The following is a 16,792-nucleotide window of genomic DNA, read 5'->3' on the forward strand; positions in this document are numbered from 1 at the left end:
CTTGTGCTAAAAACATTAGCATGTTGTATTTGTGGGGAAAATGTGTCCAGATAAAGACAAGTGTTTGTCTGTGAATGCTGCAAGTTATAGTGAAGCTGATTTGTGTACTTGTGTTTGAAATTGTTGCTATTAAGCCATGTTTAATGCGTGTTTAATGTGTGTTTTAGGAGTGTTTTGAATCAACTTAACTTAACAGCACTTCACAGAAACCCTGCTGCCAACTAGTGTTTTGGAGGTGTAACTGTTGTGCAGCTTCATATTTTCAAACGGGAGTAAAGTCCCTGTCTTTGCATCCTATTTTGATCACAGTCTGTTTTTATAAAACTGCTTGTGACATCTCAAATGTGGCTTTGACTTGCAACTGAAAACATGCTGCCCATTTCGTAGAAAATACCTAGATATATATAGTGTATCGCCAGTCAGCTCGAAATAACTAGATATGAATTTTTGTCCATATTACCCAGCCCTAGTTTCTGGGTTATTTCGGTGGATGCCTTGAAGGTATAAGTAACATACTCAGCTCGAAGCTGTAACATCTTTCCTTCTTAGTGTGCAGTGTATGGCTCATCTGAAGCAGACCAGTATCAGAGAGAGGTGAAAGGAGCGGATTAGAGAGTTTATCACCACAGGCCTTAAGCCCGGCCAGGTTTTCTCACACTCTGTCTCACTGACCTAAAACCTTGTACTGCAGAGCCCTTTCTAACACAAGCCAACTCCTCAACACATCACTGCCTGAGTTAGTGTTTCTGTCAGCTTGCTTTATGTGATGTGATAGAGAAGACTTAAGGCAGGGGTAGGTTTCTCTGTGTGTAGCCTCTGGTTGTTTTAGAACCTTTTCTCAAAGCTCTCAGTCAGATGGAGAGCCAGTTTCAGCAGACACGGGGTTGATACATTGATACCTGGGAGCTGCCTGTTATTACTGCCGGTAATATTGAGCAGCTTCCGGGCGTCAACTGCTGCAGCAATTTACTGCAGCAGCTGAGCAGTTGCACAGAAGTGGTTATGGGTTCACTTCATTTAATTTGCTCAAGGGTACTTCATTTAATTTAAAGAGCCACTCCAAACACTCTTTTTGTGCTCAGGAAATAGATTCACGAGGGGCTTCTTTAGATGTTCATTTTCCACATGTACTCTTTTTATCACTGTAATTTTGAACTGGGAGTTAATGTACTTTAATTACAATCTGCTGTGCTGGTAATATGTTGCGTAATTCTTGCTTCAGGTAGCATCCGTTCTGTCTGGGTTCTAAAGAAATCCAGTTCATAATTTATTAATTGGAGAGTGTTGTGAAGCTAAATGTCAGCATGTTTAAATGGTGACATTTTCTAGCCCAGTGGGAGAGCCCCCCTCTGCCCTGTGCTTTTCACTCTTAATGAGATGTTATGGCGCCACGGTTTGACTTTAATTTAGGAGATATTCATCGTGGGGATTTAGGCTTATTTCATTAAAGAGACTTATTATGGTGAATCAGTTTGAGTTTGACATGACATTTTATTTTATTTTCTCCCCTGTCTCTTCTTCACTTGTCAGTTTGTCAAGTTTGCCAACATAGAAGAGGACACACCATCGTACCACCGCAGCTATGACTTCTTTGTGTCCCGCTTCAGTGAGATGTGCCACTCTAGTTACGAGGACCCTGACATCCGCACCAAGTGAGTGGACAGATGCTTGATTGCGCTAGAGGCAGAATGATTAAATAACTGCTGTTTTTAGACTGCTGCAGGAAGTCTTTTTTTGGATTACCGCTGCTGCCCCAGACATTTTTTGAACCTTTGTTAAAAAAAAAGAAAAGAAATCCTTTATATGTAATTTGTCCTCTGCTGAAAATAGACAGAGTGACATCTTTGAACAGTTAAATATAGCTTTGCAGAATTAAAGGGTAACAGCCAAACAAAAAAATAAGACAAAAATAAGATTTCCTAAATATAATCTTCCATTTATAGATTCAAGTACCAGTCAAACAATGTCTGATATCTGATCTTCTATTTTTGTTTCCTCAAGGATCCGCATGGCAGGTATCAAGGGCCTGCAGGGTGTGGTGAGAAAGACTGTAAATGATGAGCTGCAGGCCAACATCTGGGACCCTCAGCACATGGACAAGATTGTCCCCTCTCTGCTTTTCAACCTGCAGAGTGGAGAGCGCACAGAGAGGTGAGTGATTAACAAGCAAAAATCGTCAAGTGATTGGATTTTGTATGTTTCGGTTTACAGGACCTATCACAAATATTTTATCTTTTTATTTCTGTATTTACAAGTATTTAATGCAAAATCCTAGTGTTTTTTAATCTACGTCCAATCCAGTTATATTTAGACAATTCAGGTATAATGCCACTTGTCCCAATCCCACTGATTTTTGAGACTACTTTGTCATTTGTCTGCATTATTTTTTCCCAACTCATGATTTCCTTTATATGGCTGATACAATCATATTTAATGTGATAATGTGGATTATGTAGTTAATGGCTGGAAGATTTTACTGACTAAAACACTGAATTGACCCTTCACTAAGCCGCTCCCTAGAACAGCCACTGTCCAATCCATCGTTAGAGACTGCAACAAGGCTCAGGAGGCCTGTCAAGCTTTCATCCTGAAATAGTACGCATATGGAACCTGTAAGTCTGACAGGAGATATCCTCAAGGTTTAGAGGGCGTTTTTGTAGTTTTTGCTTTTCGGAAGCTGAAAACACAAGAGGAGAAATGTCTGATACGGACCTTTCTCATAGCTGAATCCATCAAAGATCAATAAAAAACTCCTTTGTTTGCGCCAAGATAAAATGCTAACTAACATTAGCTAGCTTAGCATGTTAGCAAATAAATACGGTTAAATATTAATTATATATTAGTTACGTATGTTTTAAGTTAGGTAGCTGTTGGCTGTATACGCTTTGAAGACATAATAATGTAACTTTTCGGGATTTAAATGTCTAAAAATAACTAGACAATGTTATATATTTTGCTGAGTGTGCATGTGTGTACTTACATTTGACAAAATGTTTCCAACAATATTACAACCCCGAAAAATCTCTGATTTTAATCAAGGATACAGTCTGTGTAATTTCATCACTGTTGCAGTCACTGTTGCCTGTCAGTTGCGCCATATCCCCTTTCTGCATGATTCAGACTTGTTGTCTGCCAGAATCGTTCATAAATTGACTTTTTATCCAGTTTTAAGCCACATTTTTACGATACACTTTTTATATCTTGGTTGTTTATAACTGTATGTTTTAACCAGATGAAGGATTTTAGTCACTGGATGTCTGGATTTTAAGCTATCAGAGAAATAAGCTGAGCAAACATTAGCAGCTACTCTGCTCCAGCCCCCGCCTTTCCAAACAGCGTTGGAAGAACACTGATTATTTATGAGGAACAGCTTTACTCAGTGTTTTCAGTGGTTTAAATCACCAGGTCCGTTTGCTTTGGAGAGAAAGGGGCCCCTGTGGACAATTGGGCTCCCAGTAAAAACTCCTGAATAATGAACAATGAAGGAATTTTGACCGGGAGAACCTGACTGTAATGACAGCATTGTTCTGTCTTTGGTTATTGTTTTGATTGACAAACCTCTATCTGTGGAAAAATACATATTGTACAGTTAAAAAAATGGAAAAGTGGGATAATTTTATTTTGCAAGCAATGGGCAAGAGCATATATTAGATAATGAAAGGCACATGGAGTCATTACTAAATGTTAGCTTAAAATAAAACATAATATTGACTCACCCTGCGGTGCAAGAACATTTTTGTTCCAGTATATGTTTATCTTTCATGTGAATTTTCAAGACCTGGGTCGCTTATATTTGGACTGGTGAGCTTTCCCTCGATTGTAAAGTCCTCTCCATTCACTCTGCCTGCAAATCATATTGTGAATGGAGCTCTCAAATGCAAATTGTAAACCTCCGTCTGATGTTTCAGAACTATAATTCCAGACATTTGCTATTATAAACCTCAGAGTATCTCCTACTAAAATGCCACATTGACATGCTGGGTGAGAAAGCTTGACAGGTTCAACAGCAGTAACTGCAGGGGTGAGATAAAGGGAAGGGTCGATTGCCTTCAGTAAAAGCAAGAAAAATAAAGTGCTCACACACACACTGCCCTGACTGCAGTTTAAGGCAGGTAAATATGGCCCTGGTGTTACCATGTCATCCTCACACAGCAGTCCAGGCAGTGCCAACATGTGGTGACAAAGTTAATGACCCAAAATAAGTCAGTGTTGACCTTCTGTGGCTCTGTCACACAGCAGAGCCATTCTGTTGTAGCCCACTGGTGTTGTTTGTCTTACGCTGGGCCATATTTGTCCTGGCAGTCTGGTCCGCTATCACCCATGTCATTCATCATCATTGTCATCACTGACTGAGCCCACTGACAGCTCTGCCACCCTGATGGGCATCTGTTTGCCCACCTGCAGCAGTCAAGGACAAAGATACCAAGAGATGGGCAGAAATAGTAAAAGAAAAAGAAGGAAAGAGTATGAAAAGGGGGGAAATGAGCAGGAATAGTGCAATGGGTGGTGAAAAAAGCATCACAATTGCATTGAGAGCAAGTAAGAGAGAGATGTGGAGTCTGGAGCCTCCCTCTTTTGGCAGTATTCCACATACTGAAATTCACTTTGACGTCAATGCCGAGATCTGAAGGTTAGGGCAGCAGAGGGGGAGGACAGTGAGAAGAACATTGGAAGACTGGTTGGAGGGAAGATAATGTGAAAGTAGTGTGATGGAAATGTGGAGGTTATTGAAAGAGAGAAAGACAGATGGACAAACAGAGACAGAGACAGACACACTCCAACAGAGAGTCACATTTCCCTCTCAGCTTCCCTTTGCTGTGCGTGTGTGATGAAGCCTGCCCCTGCTGTGCGTTCTCAGTTATTACCAGCAATAAAATCCACAGCAGTCAGTACAGTCTAATTAAACTCACAGATGGTGCATTTTTCTCTACGTTAATCCCCGTGCACATGTACAAGTTCATTTAAAGATCAACCTTGGGCTCAGTTTTAGCTAAGCCTTCTGACAGTCGAGACTAATGTCTGTGAAGAGTTTATTTCTGCAGATAGTACAGTCTTTCTCTGAGCCCTGTTTTGTGTGTTCGCTTGTGTTTTGTTATACTTCAAGAACAACTAGCATTATTGATTGGTTTTAATGTGGTGTGTAGGTGCCTGCAAAGGCTTTATATTCCCCAAGCAATTTTCCTCTAGGCATTGCCTCAGCAGAAAATTTTAACAGAAATGGTCCTGGCTCTTTACAGACTCAGAAACAGCCTCTGTGAATTGTTTGATAAAAGCAGATGTGAGGTCAGATTGCTGTAGCCAAGCCGGCCTTGAGATGATGATGAGGATTTCTTTTAATCCTATACTTTCGCTTGTGAGTTTCCAAATCATTAGACAAAACTGCAGTGAGATGCTGTTGAAAGAAGAGTCCGGTGGGTGTTTTAGATGCACTTTTTAATTGGATATAGGTCAGGGAAAGTGGTTTTGTAAGCATTATTGAGTTACTGCTGAACAAATGCTAAATCTTTCGGCAACAGCAGCACAGAACTCACCTGAGTTTTCCACATTTGCAGCAATAAAATGGCTTCATTTAAAGTTCCCCTCCAGACATGATTTAAAGCATGTAGAAATTAGGGATATAACCAAATCCGATCACAATATCTGGGAAACCCTCAGCCATTTTGTTTGTTCAAATTGGTTCATATGATTATGGATGACCACAAGATAAAAATGCCCATGACTCTGATTTTACTAAATCGTCATTTCATTTATGTTACATTTTTAAAAAGTGATCAGTATTCTGTAGTCACCCCAACACAGCAGGGAGCACGCTGTGAGCTGACCAATAGTGATGTGCGGGTCAGGGTTTTTTATAGGTGACAGTTTAAGGGGCAGCTTTATGCATTATAGTGACAAAATTGTCATGACTGAGGGCTGAGACAAGGACAGAGACAGGACTGTGCTGCGGCGCTCTGCAAAGTGTGTCCCTTTGAAAGAGCAAGCAACATATGGAGGGGGAGGGAGAGGGAGAGGGGTAGGGGGTGGAAGGTGGACTATTGCATGTTGTTTTTTTGTAAATTAGTAATAACTAGCTTTGTCAAACAGAATCTTTTGATTTGATTGATTTCATCAGTGCTCCCCAGTCAAAGTGTTGGTGGTGGAGTTTCAGATAGTTTGTAAAAAAAATATAGCTAGATTGATATACAGAGAGAGAGGGAGAGACGTCATCGGTTTGATGCTTTAAAAGCACAATTGTATTGCCAATGAATAATAGGTTAGGACAATCAATATTTGCCCAAGTTAACGTGACTTCCTGTAATTACCGCGTTCATTTCCTGTTGTCTATCTGAACACAGATACAGAGACAGATAATTTTGTTGGTCGAACAGATACAGATAATGACGTCTGGGTACACCTTTAGTAAAATTACACTGATGTAAAAGAGCAGTGCGCATCAAGATGGCTAGCGTTAGCGTTAAAGGAAACATCAGGGAGATTCAGCCATACATGTTTGAGCTTCAGTCAGAACCAGAATCAGACGAGGAGTCTGTTGTGCACCAAAATCAGTGATGAGCAGACGTATCACAGGAGTAAGTGTAGTTAGCATCTTTTACACTGTGGCTGACGCTGTGTTGGTATTTGTGACATGTACAATAATATCCACTATGATGAGGTTTTTGGTAGATGGTGGAAGGAAGCTTCAGGGTCCAGTTTATGTCCAACTTTACCATGTTTTCTGTCATGTGTTTTTTTGTGTGCCAATGCTAAATCTCGTTGTCTGTACTGACAAGTCCGCTTTGTGCTGGAGGTTCCAGGTTTCTTTGCTGGTTCTTTGGGGTGTTAATCACCAGTTTCATCATGATACAATATTATATAGATTCTTTGGACAACGATACAATATTTGCCGATATTACAAAGTCTGCCACGATACAATTTCGATTTGATGCGATTTAGGGGCATGCAGTCGATATGAAAGGACATCATCTACACATTTAACACAATCAGTTACAGAAGAAGTGCCATACGTATCTTTTTTGTTTTGGGCCATTAAGGATTAAAACAACACATAAATGATGTAAATAATTGTAACTGCTTCAGTGCAGTAAAGTTTATTTTAAACTGACTCCACTAACGCACATAAAACAGCACATGGGAGAAGTTAACCCTCAGGGCTTTCTGCCAGAAAGACCCTACTGAGAGAAATGTTTTCATTTTAACCCAAACCATCATCTGTTTCAGGTCTATCTGGTGTAAAGCCTTGACTTAAACACCTTCACATTGCATAAATTAGCCTAGCAGCTAGCAGACTTTTTTCCTCTGCTGTAATAAATTACATAATATTATTTTTCTTACGCACTGTTGGTTTAAGTCATGTCCTGAAAGAAGAGCTCGGTTGAATTTCGCTGAACATTGTTGAAACAGAGCAGCTAATGTTGCTGTAGTGAGAAGTTAGCAGGATGAGATGCCCCACCAGGCAGCTAATGTTGCGTACACCATGTGCTCTGTCTGTTGACCTATATTTTCTCCAAAATCCCAAATATTTCCACACTGCCGATTTATTCCTTAACAAACAACGTTATCCTCATTGTCTTTCTCTGGCTGCTTGCTGTCTGCCTGCCACTGTTTGACAGTGACACAGACTTTCAAAATAAAAGCGTATCCTAAAGATGATGATATGGATCGATGTTTTCACTTTGCATCGATGACAGTGGGTCGTTGATCATGTAATCAATATATCGATTCAGATCTATGGATCGTTACACCCCTTCTGGTTCTGTGTTGAAGCCTGTTCCCCTGTATTAGTGATGTTCCTAATCTAGCTTGCTAAGTGTACTTTTGAATCTCAGATTTTAGGGAAGTACACAGACATCGCCCCCTTCAGGAGAGGAACGTGAAAACTCCTCTCTTCTGACACACTTTACGCGGATACAAGCCAGTATAGTCATGGTCAGACATTTTAGAAGTTGTAATACAGAGGAGGAGAGGAGGGAGATTTAGGAATTTGCCTCAGATTTCTTGCTTTTGCTGTTTCCCATTCAAATTCAATTTTTTTGGAGGATTTAAATGAAGTTAGAGGAGCTTCTGAGAGGCAGGCAGTCACATTTCCTCCACATCAGCACCAGGCAAGATGAAAGAGTGAGGCTGTTAATAAATAATGTCATCATTGGTGGACCGCCCGAGGCAAGTCATGACTAAGATGGAGTTATAGTGGAGATTTTAACTATGCATGAGAACAAAGACAGGCCGGACCCGATGTTAGTGCCCACACACACTTGCACACATACACAAACTTAGACACGAACACGTCCCTCCTGGTCATAACAAATTTGCCATACACAAATGCGTACACACACGACGGCCAACACAGTCTCTTAATTTTCACTGCAGAGGGAAAAGTCACCTCAGGAGGGAGAGCTGCAGTGACACAGCAGCCCAGAGAGTGTTTTGTGAAAGAAATTGAGCCTTTGTGGAAATGTTTGTGCTGTTGAGTCAAATTGATTTCAAACTCTTCTCTCTGTTTGCTCTCGCCCTCTCTTCCCCCTCCCGACTCCACTTCCCCTCCCCGCTCTTTCCCCTCCTCTCTCCCTCTTTTCTGCTTTCTCACCTGCATTGCTCCCTACCAGCCGCTCCCCCTCTCCGCTGCAGGCGTCGGAGAAGGAGAAGGAAAGCCCGGTGGAGCTGACGGAGCGCTGCTTCAGGGAGCTGCTGGGACGAGCCGCCTATGGCAACATCAAGAACGCCGTCACGCCCGTGCTGATGTAAGACAGCCCCACGAACTCTTCTATCCTCTTTTTGTGATTCATTCCTTCGTGTGTTTGTTGTGTTTTGACGCATAGACTAAACCTGGAGGAGAGATGCATCTTAAGGCTATGTTGCGGCATTCTTATCTGTGCACTGATTGGCATGAGGGGGTGCAACAAGGTCAGCGCAAGGTTACATAGTAGTTTCGGAGTAGATGTGAGTGCATGGTTTGCAGATGGGATGTTGTAAATTGCATATTTTTTGTTGAGGTCTGAAATGTATTTACAGGAACAGTTGTTTCCTGGTAAGACATTGCAGATTTCTTGCCTATTCACAGCTTCATCGTGCTTTTAAGGTCATCTTCTGTGATGTCTTCATTTCACTCTGTATGTCTCCGAGCCTGGTCTTCTGTGATTAATGTTTTCTTTATAGTTGTCTGTCCGTCTGTCCATCTTATCTATCCTCTGTCTCGGCTTTATTTGAATCAGTTCAGCCGTTCTGTTCTTCCTGGAATCTTGTTTTCATCTGTCGCAGTCGTTCCCTGGATCTCTCTGAGCCCCAGACATTAATGCCTGTTCCTTTTCGCGTTGACTTTGCTTTTAATTCTTCGTCTTTTGTACATTCACCTTTTCTTTGCCCCTCTTGGCTTCCTTCCCCGCATCTCAGCGAGTATTTATAATCCGTCCTGCTTTATATTTCACAGAAGCTGTTGGTGGTGTGAGGACACACAGATCATAAGCTTTAATTTTACACTAAAAGTTAAATGAGTTCAGAGGAATACTGTAAATAGATACGTCAACCATTATGTATACCTGCATCATGGGCTTGCAGGAATACAGCTAGATAATACATCTTATAATGACACAGACGAATTTTAGTTTGGATTCAAGCTCATATACACAGCAACATGAAAAAACACAAAAATTCCAAGCCAGTAATTATTGTATTGATTTTTTTTGTACTCCAGAAACCAGCTGCAGCTCTGTGTACCATTTTCTTGAGCATTTATATACTTAATTTATATTTATTTGGAACAGTCTTAATCTATGTGATTTTACTTTTCTCTCAATTTCCCCTCAGTTCATTTCACTTTTCATGTGCCGTGTCAGCCCAGCTCTCGTCCATCAGAGATAGGGTCAAGTCTTAGATGCAACTCCATTGTCTTTTGAAAATTGTGTTATGATTACAGACTGTATAAAATAATGGACATAGCCACCTTGTCATCACCCATTGTTTTTTTAGAGCTAGAAGTGACCAAATTTGGATGAGAGGGTGGAGCTGTGGAGGAGCCAGTGGTGTATCTGACTCATAGACTGTAGCAATGCCTAGCAGACAGCCCATCACTCAAAGCTGCCCTTAATTATGTGTGACTTTAAGCCTTAATGAAGTTTAAACGAATGAGTTCTAGAAAAATTCATCCCCCTTACAGTTGTCCTAAAAGGGGGGAATAGCTGTAGAGACCAAAACAGTTTTTTGTACCAGGGTTTATTTTAACATTGGGGTCTATGGGGATTGACTCTTTTCTGGTGCCAGCCTCAAGTGGCCATTTGAGGAACTGCAGTTTTTGGCACATCAATTTGCTGCCCTGAAATTGTCTGCTTGGTCATGATGGAGAAAAGCCAACAATCTCATAATTTGTAACACAATTATCTCAACCAATTATGATGAGTGTAACAAGTTTTTTTTTTTTTGGATTATGGTGAGGATTATAACAATACAAAGTAAAGGGCATTGCAGATATACATCTCTTCATATGCATCCTCTTTTCCAACTTATTCCTAACACAGAACAGAACACATTCTCCGTAAAAGTTCACAGCATCACAGTTCTCCAGGGTACACTTAAGAGATAGTGGCATATTGAGCACATTAACCTTCATGGATATGTGTTTCGAGACCTCAGTCCATGCAGTCCACTCTTGAGGGCCCGGGCCTAGGACTGTGCGTTATGACGTGCTGTATCGTGGTATGTATCGTTATCGGGATATGAAATGACCTATATCGTGAGATGAGATTTTGGTCATATCGCCCAGCCCTACCCAGGCCCCATCATTTCCAATATAGTCCAAAGAAGGGTCCCAAATGTGAAAAAACTTGAACAGCTGGTCCTTGAGTCAAAAGCTTATAGCTTCTAAAGGTATAAATTCCATAGTGCTTCGAATCCAATATGAAACCGTAGGGACAGTATCTGAAACCCACTGAAGAACACACCTCCTTGCACTAAAAAGGAGTACCTTGAGCAGCTTCAGTGAAGAGGAGCCAAGGTGCGGTGCTATTGACTGTATCCCAAGAATGCAAAAACATGGGATCAAGAGTCATTTTTTTTCTTAAGAATAATATCAATTTCTTTACACACTTTGCCCCAGAAGTCCTTAATAAGGGGGCAGTCAAAGATACAATGGAAATACGACCCCTTCAGAAATTTTACACTTATTGCATCATTTTGAAAGCGAAGGATTAAACTTGTTGCCTTTCAGTGGGGTAATCTGGAGCCTATATATAACCTTAAATTGCAACTCCCTAGCTTTGTTGGTGAATAAGCAACCTGACGAGCATGACCAGATACTGTTCCACTTATCATTCTCAATAGCCTCTCCAAAATCAGCTTCCCAAAGAGATCTAATTCGACGCACATTATTTGGGATTGACAGGACCCAGCAAAACCTGGTGGTAAGTTTCTTGGTGTCGAAACTTTGAATCACCTTTTCTACTGCTGAGAGGGAGAATCCGTTGGGGTGTAACTTGACAGCAGAAGAGAACGATGACTGTAACAAGTTTGTGACAGCAGGCTGTACGTTCCCAATGGCTTAACCCATTGGATTGTTGCACAGTGAATTTTTTTTTTTATAAAAACATCTAAAATGTTGATGCGTTTAAGGCATAGAGAATCATTTTATGATGGCATGGTAGCCCTCTGAATCAGAATCGACTCGTGAGGCGTCCAGAGGTTCCCACCCCTATAGTCAATCCATCACTGTCTCCGTTTCTGCTTTAGATATTTATCTCACTCTGTGCCTGTCTCTCTGTACATAGGGATTCTACAGATCGACTGTTCAGTAGTAACGATCTTGATCTTGTTTGATGGTTGTCGTGATCCTGATCGTTATCATTGATTGGGTTTTTCTTTTTGCATCTTACATCAACGTCATGACGACATTCAACAGTGAAAGACAGTTTAATGTCTTTGTGTCTCTGTCTTTGGTCGTGCGTCCACACGTTTTATTACATAAGTAACTCTCCGTGCTCCATCATCATAAAAAAGAAGACACATATGGAGTCTTAATATTGGGAACTATAAATATACTCTCTATCTCTTGCTGCTCTCCATCACTGTGGTTACTGTATTATCACATCATCTGTATCCTCCCCATCCCTCTCCTCCTGTCTGTGTCCCCCCAGGCACTTAGATAACCACTCTCTATGGGAGGGGAAGACCTTTGCTGTGCGTTGCTTCAAAATCATCATGTACTCCATCCAGGTGAGTGATACAGTGCCTCCATATCCACAACAATCCCTTCCTCGCCCCTTTTTTCTCTCTTTGACCTCAAATGGACTCCTGAAACATTTGTGTGCTTTACAGAGTGCCATGTTTTTATCATTGTAAGTGTTTTTTTTACATGATTTATGGGCACAAAGTAGAAACATGGAAATAAAATGGCTCAGAAAAAGAGAGCTGTTTAAAGAGTCCATTTGGGCATCAACCCTTCTCCTCATAGCTGTGATTCATTTTGGGACTAAATGAAAAATGCAAGTCAGTGATGTGCTTATTCTCTGGAGCTTTTAATTCTCTAACTGGTTGAATGACTTCCTGTAATTTACTAGTTTTCTAGACTTCTGTCTCTCTCTGTTTTTCCTCCATTTTTCTTGTGTTTTACCTCCCCCAAGGAGGTCATGTGTTCAGCTCGTTTTTTCTGTTTGTCCCAGGGATGAACCCAGGATTACGGAAAAACTACAGACCTGATTTTCATGTAACTTGGTGGAAGGGTGTAGCATGGGCCAAAGATGGACCCATTAAACTTTTGAGGGGATCTGAATCATGAGGCGGATACACAAATTGTTTTTTTAATTTATAGTAGACGACATCCATAGTCTTGGCCGAGATTGCACAAGGCTCTCACCTTGGATATCACAAGCAAACATGGAGGTGGCTGAGCCAAAATGGTGGCGGCAATAGTGCAGTGCGAACAATGACAGCAGTGTTGATGGAGCTAACACTGTTTTAAGGGGTTAGCTCAGGTTTTGAGTGTTATGCTTCTGCCACGAGGCTGTCCCGCCACCCTCAGTAGTGGTGGTGTTATCAAAGGTGCTAATTGTGCTAACAGTGCGCACAACGGCACTGCTAGTGTCCTAAATTAACTTTCTGACTCACTGCCCATGAGGACTGGAGAAAAAAATCCACTAGCCAAGCATTTTTTTTACCAGCCAAAATAATGAATTGCCCTTTTTGTATCACACAAACAATTGTTTCAGTACATTTTATCCAGATAATAAGGTATTATGTTGAATACAAACTTAAAGTAGAGGTCAGAGCAAAATGTTAAGCAACGTTATTTTAATATATTTACCATCACATCGCCACAGCCTCAACATGTGAATAAGTTTCCTCTGGTAAGCAGTGACGCAGTGTGTATGCACAGGGCCTTTATTGTGAGAGGTAAGAACAGAGGGAGCAAAGCTGTGATGTGCTGCTGTTGACAGTGTAGGAGGCAATAAAGAGTTTCCCGTCTTGGTTTAGACTACAGAGCCTCTGTGTTATTATTTTATTACCGTCCTAAGTATGGGGGCAACTCATAACCCTCGGCTACACATCAGCCTAACGGAAGCCAGCAACAGACTGGCGGCAAGTGATATTTCAGCGGATCAGCTGATGTCCTGTATCATGAAGAGTGCCGTTAAGCTAGGAGTGCTCAAGACGATCAGCTTGCGGCACCGTTGAGATGTGCATAAAAACAAATCTGAAGTGTGTGTGTGTGTGTGTGTGTGTTTGTAAGAGACTGTGAAACCCTGACTCTGATAGGAGAGGAGCAGAAAAAGTAGTGCGCCCCTAAATAACAACAAAATGCGGTCGTGACTGTTAGCATTGTTTTTCATTACATGACTATTTTGGTACAAACATCTACCTGCCAGTGTTGCAGGAAGCGCGCCGGCGGTGATAAGCTAGCCAGCGGGAACATGAATAATACTTTTCTGTTACATTTATGTTCTGAATGGCGTATATTGCACCTTCAACATTGCGAGATAGGGTACCTGTCTTTGGCCTGAGCTCTTTGAGTGCCCTTCTAGCTTCAGTGTGGTTTCATTCATTCTTTCTCTCCTTCTCTTGTAGTCGCAGCACTCTCACTTGGTAATCCAGCAGCTTCTCGGTCACCTGGATGCTAACAGCAAGAATTCAGCCACAGTGCGAGCTGGTATAGTGGAAGTTTTGCTGGAGGCAGCCGCCATTGCAGCCAGCGGCTCTGTAGGTGAGAAGACTAACACACTACATACACACACTACAAGCAATGGCCAACTAGCACATACATGCTGCGCCTGTGTGAGAGGAAATAACTCTCCATACCAGCAGGCAACAGTAGTCTGTAGTTGTCAATCAAAAAGGGAAATTGGAAGACTTAGGACTGCGGATATACAGTTGGTGTTATAATACATACATAAAACAAAGAAGCGCTTGCCCACCATTTTCACACCACTCTCAATCACCACCTGGTCTTCAGTGGCTTCATTCCAAATGGCCATGTTGTGAAAATATTCCTGTTTTGAAATGATCAGACGAGATGAAGATGAAAAATGGGAGAGCCTCTATTGTACGCCCTCTTGGCTGTGGTCGTTTGCTTGCTTCCCTCAATTCCGTTTCTCTTCGAAAAGCCGCTGACACGGGCCAACTAGTGCAACTATGAGGAACACACCACAAAAACTGTGGTCACAGACACTCACCACCAGCCTGATATTGACCTTGTGTGAGGGCCTTAAGGCAACAGCTGGTATTTTGTGTGCAGGATCATGTATGTCGGGCTGAACTAGTCTTTTAATTCCTTTTTTTTTTATTGTTTACTGTTTGTGTATGCAGGCCCCACAGTGTTGGAGGTGTTTAACACCCTGCTGCGACAGCTCCGTCTGAGCGTGGACTATGAGCTGACTGGCTCCTACGACGGCAGCACCAACATTGGCACCAAGATCATCAAAGCTCATGAGGAGAGGCAGCTGCAGGAGGCTGTCATCAGGACCATCGGTGGGTCTGTGGGTGGTGTCTCTGTGTTTCTGTTTGTGTGTCTGTGTGTGAGCGTGTGTGTGTGTGGGAGGTTTTGCAAGGCAGGCTGGATCAGTTGTCTGTGCTGTAGGGTTAGATCTTTGTTTCTATTTTCATATTGTGCAATCCTGGTTACTCGAGTTTGCCGATAGGTGATCCGATCATCAGGGGGCAGCAGTAGTACAGGGTTATTGTCAAAGGAAAACATGACATCATGTAATTGGGGGTATTATGGGTTTTACCTTGGTGTCAAAGGTATTAATAATACCTGAGGGTATTATACATCCTGTCTGCAAGCTTTTTATTATTACCTTTTATTACTACTAATATCGGTGTAGGAAAAAACAATCATCCCTTCAATCGTCGATATTGTGTCTGTCTTTGTGCGTGTGTGAGAGCTTTATACAAACTAGTGTTCATCTGTTTATTTTTCTCTCCTTCCACACATACCTGTCATTTTTCTGTGCTTTAAATCCTCCTGTCATCCATCTGATGCTCATCTCTCTTTTTATCGCTTTCAGGTTCATTCGCCAACACTCTACCGACATACCAGAGGTCAGAGGTCATGCTCTTCATCATGGGCAAGATCCCTGTCCCTGGGATCCACCCAACTCTGCCATCCACCGGCTCTGGGTTAGTAACACTCCTTTATTCACCAACATTAGTGTGTATATGTGGAGGGGGTTTAATGCGGGGAAACGCAGGGTCACATGTAATGCGCCCTAAAATAGGGTTGGTTAACAGTAGAAAGCAAAGTCTGTCTGTCAAACTCAGTGCCGACTAATTGAGAGCAGGGCCGGACTGGGACAAAAATTCAGGCCGGGAGTCATACATCCACCCAGGCCACCCAATCCACACACTACATGCTCACACATGTGCACACGGACACACATATGGGCTAAGTAATCACCAAAGCTCATTATTCCAGACTGACAGTCACACAACAACTCTATTAAACACAACTGTAACAGCAACTCATAGTCCTCCAGTCCCGTGCTTTTCTCTTCCCTACCCTCACCAAATGTGCCCCTGAATAAACCAGGACTCCTATATGAATGGGTATTATGCTGAACTAAACAACATGATTGTATTATTTTGTCAGCAAATCATTTTGGTGTCAGCTTATCATAATCAATATGGCAACGCCCATATTCAATGCAACAGTAAAACAAGTAAAAATATAAGTCAGCAGCAACTTCAACTTATCTGATCTTATTTCAGTAACATTTGATAGATATTGAAAACTTTTGAACTTAGACAGGTAAGAGCCTATCCTTAAGAGGGGTCCCCAAACTGTTTTCAGCCTGCACTGCTCTGTACAAAATGGAACCAAATTAACCTGTAAGGGTTAATTTGGTTCCTTACAGATATGTTCAGAGCCCCCCCAGCCCCCAGCAGCAGCGTGACGTTGTCAAATGATGATGCTACAACAAGTAAGTTAACACAGAAAAGTAAGAAAACTGGTTATTCTCAACATGAGGTCCGGGGAGGATGGGGACCGACCCGAGGCCAGATAAATGTTTGATGATAAGCTATAAGAGCCAGGTAAGAGCCTATCCTTAAGAGGGGTCCCCAAACTGTTTCAGCCTGCACTGCTCTGTACAAAATGGAACCAAATTAACCCGTAAGGGTTCTGGCCTCGGGTCGGTCCCCATCCTCCCTGGACCTCATGTTGAGAATAACCAGTTTTCTTACTTTTCTGTGTTAACTTACTTGTTGCAGCATCATCATTTGACGATGTCACGCTGCTGCTTGGGGCTGGGGGGGCTCTGAACATATCTGTAAGTTTATGACATTTGGCCGCCTCCTCTGAACATATCTGTAAGTT

General features: G+C 41.9%; 1 protein-coding gene across 1 annotated transcript in view; it reads left to right on the top strand.

Annotated features, from left to right (window-relative positions):
- LOC126398709 (protein EFR3 homolog B) overlaps window positions 1-16,792 on the top strand; it is a 53,273-nt gene that overhangs the window by 24,601 nt on the left and 11,880 nt on the right. The window contains exons 6-12 of the mRNA XM_050058261.1: window positions 1,531-1,652; window positions 2,002-2,151; window positions 8,604-8,738; window positions 12,120-12,198; window positions 14,047-14,182; window positions 14,785-14,946; window positions 15,486-15,597. Coding sequence (XP_049914218.1) covers window positions 1,531-1,652; window positions 2,002-2,151; window positions 8,604-8,738; window positions 12,120-12,198; window positions 14,047-14,182; window positions 14,785-14,946; window positions 15,486-15,597 — 896 coding nt within the window. The remainder of the gene's footprint in view (window positions 1-1,530; window positions 1,653-2,001; window positions 2,152-8,603; window positions 8,739-12,119; window positions 12,199-14,046; window positions 14,183-14,784; window positions 14,947-15,485; window positions 15,598-16,792) is intronic.

Source organism: Epinephelus moara, chromosome 12 (genome assembly GCF_006386435.1).
Source record: "Epinephelus moara isolate mb chromosome 12, YSFRI_EMoa_1.0, whole genome shotgun sequence".
NCBI lineage: Eukaryota > Metazoa > Chordata > Actinopteri > Perciformes > Serranidae > Epinephelus > Epinephelus moara.